At 39.5% G+C, this 6,000-nt stretch overlaps 1 protein-coding gene across 2 annotated transcripts in view; it reads left to right on the plus strand.

The window, feature by feature from the left end:
• The window catches only part of LOC135199442 (ras-specific guanine nucleotide-releasing factor 2-like), a 57,251-nt gene extending 52,133 nt beyond the window's left edge, over window positions 1–5,118 (plus strand). For both annotated transcript variants that reach the window (XM_064227481.1, XM_064227482.1), the window contains 8 exons: window positions 150–369; window positions 806–985; window positions 1,272–1,369; window positions 2,194–2,278; window positions 2,932–3,060; window positions 3,561–3,629; window positions 4,113–4,310; window positions 4,471–5,118. In XM_064227481.1, the coding sequence (XP_064083551.1) occupies window positions 150–369; window positions 806–985; window positions 1,272–1,369; window positions 2,194–2,278; window positions 2,932–3,060; window positions 3,561–3,629; window positions 4,113–4,310; window positions 4,471–4,839 (1,348 nt within the window). In that variant the 3' untranslated portion in view covers window positions 4,840–5,118. The remainder of the gene's footprint in view (window positions 1–149; window positions 370–805; window positions 986–1,271; window positions 1,370–2,193; window positions 2,279–2,931; window positions 3,061–3,560; window positions 3,630–4,112; window positions 4,311–4,470) is intronic.
• The last annotated feature ends 882 nt before the right edge of the window (window positions 5,119–6,000 follow it).

Consider the following 6,000-nt stretch of genomic DNA (forward strand, 5'->3'; position numbering starts at 1 on the left):
AACATTCAGAGATCAGAAGACTCCACAACTACACTGGCAAACTATTCCAAGTTTTAGATGTAGCCAAGATAAACCTCCGTGCAAAGTGAGTACTAGTATCAACCCTCACAGTAAGAATAACACTATACTATCTTTTTTTTAAATTACAGGTGCAGCAGTGCTTCTGCTGCAGCAGCCTTTGCTGTTGCTACAGCAGGTTCGAGTAACCCTCGTGACATAACAAACGTACCTCCTCTGGACCAGTTCTCTCTTACCGACTGCCGAAGAGCATCGTTCAGAGAACGGCCTCGACAGGAATCCATCATCTCAACAGCGGCCACAATGAGGGTACTCAATGTTCTTCGCCACTGGGTATCCAAGCACTCACAGGTTAGCCCTTGGTGTTTCCTTTAGTCAGAAATATCAACGTCAAAATCTTAAGAGTTACATTTTCTATATTTTCTAGTGTATATTCAAAACGTGCAAAATTTCAACTTTAACACAAACGCTGGATGCTTGCAAAGTTTGGCTGCAAGATTCTGAAAGATGCCAAAGACTGTTGTTGCACTGCTGCTGTAATAGCTTAGTAGTAGTAAACTGACAGAACTGAATTGAATCTTTTAACCTAGTATGATCAATTTTCTAACGCTCTTCTGTCTGTTTTGTATTGCCTGTCTTGCATTATTAACATTTTTTAACTTTTATTTATAAGGTTTTCAGACTGCAGGTTGTATGGAACATAGTTGCCCTTATAAAAAAATTTCTTTTAATCTTTTTTAGGATTATTATATGCTTGCTTTCTAACATCAATCATATTTTGGAACAGGACTTCGATACGGACTCGCAGCTGAGAGCATTAACCATTGAATTCCTTGATGACATGGCATGTAGTCCATCTCTGCTTCCTGCTGAACACAAAGCTGCCTCACAGCTACTGAAGCTCCTGGCCAAGGAAGAGCCCCCCGAAACACAAGTGGAGCTGAGCACGCTCCTTGCTCCACCATCGGTGAGTTGCTTGAAACTGCTTTTGCAAACCAAAGTCAGATTCCTTGGAACCAGGACCACTATGTCTCGAATTGTGTTAATCTATCTTTGGTTCTTCTCTGTCATGATTGTTTTAAACCAGTATGAAGGTTCTCCCAACAGCCAGAAGAACACTTATGCAAAACCAAATGGGCACAAAACAAAGATAACTGGACAAAGTATCAAATTTCATTTGCTCATCAGTCTAGTGCTGTATAAAGCACTATTGTTGTGTTTTGTTACTCATCAAATTTTCTTCTTGTTGACAGACTCCTAGTCGTGAGAGCATTGAAACACTTTCAGCTTTAGAAGTAGCCGAGCAGATGACCTACACTGACCATCAGATCTTCATCTCCATCAGGAGCGAGTGAGTTATCAGTCTAAGATTACCAGTCGTCCGATCTTTGTTTGAGATCATCCATTGAGAGTTACCACCCTACCATTCTAGGGCTAATAGCCTTGTAGTGCCAGTAATGAAATATCTGCCTAGGACTATAAGTCACGATTTTTAGTCTAAGTCTAACAAGAAACAAATTAGCATTATAACAACATCACTGATGAGTTGCAAGTCCATCAGTCCAGAGTTCTCAGTCTATGACAATGAATGTCTAGATTTTTAAACAAAGTAAATTCTGCTGTATACTCTTGTCACCAAATTCAACAAACTGCCAGTCTGAAACACACCTTAAAACTGAGACGTAACCCTCACAAAAATCTTACAAACTATTACTTGGCATGGCACCAGTCACTCCATAAAGTTTCCCTGAAATTTATATTTAACTTTTTGAGACATCTAATGAACAGATAGACAAACTACCAATGCATACAGACAAAGTTGTATGTGAATCCAGAAAATCAACGGAGACTATGCTTCTGGTCAAGTTATGCAATCGACATGGTATATGCATTATTCATTGATCTGGGTCAACGACTGATCTCCCTTGTGTCATAAGATCATTCAAAACACTAACCATAAGATTCAGACCAGCTTCCTTGATTAACCAGTCGACAGGGATCAATCGATTACTGCTATGAACATTCCTAAAATAACGACAACAAAAATAATTTCTCTGTTGTTTCTATCATCTTAGAAACCCATAAAATAGAGGAATCATATACAGCTTATGTGCATGATTTGCTCTTAGATTGAACACTGTATCCAGCTAATCTTTTTCGTCTTTCTCTTGACAGAGAATTCTTAAAGACGTCTTGGATGAAGCCAGATAAGGAGGAGAAAGCCCCCTATATTTTACTCATCACCCGGCGTTTCAACGAGGTAAGAATACCTAAATGGGAAATTTCACAAATACTGTGGACTGTGGAAGCACTTTTTTTTCTTGGTTATGACCTGGCCACAGGTTCCTTATTATTGCTACCATGAAGGCACTCTTTACTTATCTGGGGTTTTTGGTTTACCGACACGTTTTCTTTTCCTGGTTCTCTATAGACTTACAAACTTCACTTTTCTCTGTTGCTAGGAGATTACACTTTACTATTTCTGACTTTCTACTGACCATACATTCTTGTCTAATCTAGGTTAGTGCAGACATGTGAATTCCTCTTCAGGTGTACCATGGACAAGTGTGCTTTATTTTGGGGCTTATCCCATGTGATCTCTTTTTATAAAGTTCCCAAGGACACGTGCTCCAATTTCCTGGGTCATTATTTTTTATATAATATTACTATGGGAAACATGCTGTAATATCCAAGGCTCTTGACAACATAAGAATTTTCTTTGAAGCTGTTGTGTACACCAATGCCTTGCTTTGCTACCCTGCGAACTACTGTAGTAGTTGCTACATACTCTTCTGTTTCATATTTACAACAAATAAAAACCGTGATTTTTTTTGTATAAGTTTAAAGCACTGGTCTGCTCCATAACATGAGCTTCTTACTGTGAATATCAGTGCGTTCCCTTTGCTCTACTAGGTGTCAAGGCTAGTGGCATCGGAGGTGCTCCGAGCCACAACCATACTCTCCAGAGTAGCCGTTATTGAGAAGTGGGTCGCCGTAGCCGACATCTGTCGATGCCTTCACAACTTCAATGGCGTGCTTCAGGTAGGTACCAGGTGGAATCACTAGTTCTGTTTGTAATGTCACAGCTCTGAAGATAACTCTTTATTCCAGTCATGAAAAAAGCGCAGCATTTATACTTGGAATTCATACAAACTTTCAAGGGTCAGTTTCGTTTTCACTGAACAAACTCTAGAGGAGGAGTATATTATGCTGTGCTTTAAAAGTACTGAAATTTAATCATTTTTCTGATTGTCACTCATATATGCACTGGTTGACTGATTTGTGGCTATTAAACTGGCATCATAATATATATATATATATATATATATATATATATATATATATATATATATATATACATATATATATATATATATATATATATATATATATATATAATATATATATATACACTGAAGATTAGTGGATACACGTACAAAGTAGAGTGCTGGCATTGTAAGTGTCTTGGAAAGAGTCAAACTTTTTTGTCTAAAGTTACCTTGAGAAAACAGTGGATTTTTCAACAGTCTTTTACTTTCCAGGTTTGTGCAGCTTTCCAGAACACCTCAGTGTTTCGACTCAAGAAGACCTGGGAGAGAGTCTCCAAAACGGTTTGTAAAAGCACAATTTATGTCTTTAATATATCTGACCTGTAGAAGTAGCATCTCTAGACCCCCTACTTGTACAATTTCAGTACAACAAACTTAAATAATTATATTTTAAGAATCATTGGAAGTTCATCTCACAGTAGCATAGAGGTTAGTTATTTTTCAGATATTTGAAAAATAAATGTTGGATTCGGTTGGTACATAGGTGTAGTACCTCAGATGAAGGACAGTAGTAACATGTTGAATACAATTTGTCTCTTGATCAGTGTAAGTTGAGTAACTTTGGGTCTGAAGGACCATCAATGTAAGCCAGACTTCAGTGATGCAAGAACTCCCATATGACGAGTGACTGTATCTAACAAAGCTCACCACACATTGTGAGCCTGGTGCGAAAACAACTTGTCCATTTCTAAGCTCCAGAGATGTAGTACCATTCAAGCAAATCAAAGGTTTCTGACTGTTTTTCTCTTCCTCTTGCGGCCAAAGACTCGTCAGACGCTGGAAAAGCTGCAGGCGCTCGTGTCTTCTGACGGTCGATTCCGGAACCTTAGGGACGCTCTCCATCGATGTGACCCACCATGTATTCCCTACCTGGGCATGTATCTCACTGACCTGTCGTTCATCGAGGAAGGAACACCCAACTTCACAGATGATGGGCTCCTTAATTTCTCTAAAATGAGGATGGTAAGTGACAAGTGCAAAAGATTTGATGTTTGAATAAATTCTGAGAGATGCCCCAGAAGAAACTGAAAACCAAAATGGTGGAGTTTGAAATAGATGTTGTGCCATACTAACTACTGACATCACGTATCATTCACTGTGCTTCCTCCCGCTTGCGTTGCAGATTGCCCACGTCATCCGTGAGATCAGGCACTTCCAACAGACGCCGTACAAGATCGAATACAACCCCCGCGTCACCTCCTACCTGCTCGACCCATCCCTCCTGATGAGCGACGACAACCTCTACCGCCTCTCCCTGGACTTGGAACCACGCAGATCTACCCTCACGAACGTCACTGAGCCTCTCCTTCCGACCACAGCCACGGGAACGGCTGCAACTGCCACCACCACCACCACTTACTCCTCCTCTTCCTTCTCCTCCTTTTCATCCTCATCCTCCTCTACATCCTCAGCTTCATCCTCCTCCTCTTCCTCTTCCTCGTCTTCATCCTCTTCTACTTCTTCGTCGTCTTCCTCCATCTCGCTTTCCTGACAGCGACAACTTACAACCAACGATGTCTTGGTTAATCTATGATAATCGCCCTCCTCCACTAAAGGGTTAATCAATCTATGAAGATCATCCTCTCCAACAAAGAAGGGCTTATCAGTCTATGAAGATCACCTCCACTAATGCCCATGAAGATCACCTCCAACAAAAGGGCCCCTATTAACCTATGAAGATCACCTCCAACAAAGAGAGGCTTATCAATCTATAAAGATTGCCCCCAACAAAGAAGGACTAACTAATATATGAAGATTGCCCCCCCAAACAAAGAAGGACTAACTTAATAATGAAAGAATGCCCCCCCCCCCCACAAAGAAGGGCTTAAATCAATCTATTGATAAATCCCCTCCCACAAACAAAGAAGGGCTTATCAATCTATGATAATCCTCTCCAACAAGAAGGGCTTATCAATCTATGATAATCCCCTCCAACAAAGAAGGGCTTATCTATCTTTATAATAATCACATGCTAGCATTAAAACTTTAATTAATCTATACAACTCCCTCACCAGCGTGAAAATATTATTGATCTACAATCTTCACCCCCCCATCATCAATGGGCTAATAAATCAATGAAGCGCACCCTCCCATGTGAAATGATTACACAGTTAACCTATGATGCACAGTTAATCAATTAACCTATAATGCACACCCGCAATTATTTTTGGAAGGGTTGATTAATATACAATGTTTACCCTCCAACATGAAAGGGTTACTCAACCTATGATGCCCAACCTCCAACATGAAAGGGTTATAATTAACCTATGATGTTTGCCCTCCAACATGAAAGGGTTACTCGACCTATGATGCACATTCCCCAACATGAAAGGGTTATAATCAACCTATGATGTTTGCCCTCCAACATGAAAGGTCACAGAGTAGGGTAAAGTTTATCCATGATCACCTTAGATACCTTGAATAATAAATTCTATACTAAGACGGTACAATAAACAACCTTTGACAATAATATCTTAAGTGTAAAAGTTATTATGTATAACTTTCGAGATATATATTTTCTCTCTTGTTATGAACTGTTGAAGTAATGCTCTTGTAACCTGGAAATCATAACTTTTAATGTGATTACTATCATTAAAACCTTGCAAGACGCATCTAGTTTCTTTATTTCTTTTCAAACTGTTCGTCAGGCTAC

Source organism: Macrobrachium nipponense, chromosome 25, assembly GCF_015104395.2.
Source record: "Macrobrachium nipponense isolate FS-2020 chromosome 25, ASM1510439v2, whole genome shotgun sequence".
NCBI classification, from domain to species: domain Eukaryota; kingdom Metazoa; phylum Arthropoda; class Malacostraca; order Decapoda; family Palaemonidae; genus Macrobrachium; species Macrobrachium nipponense.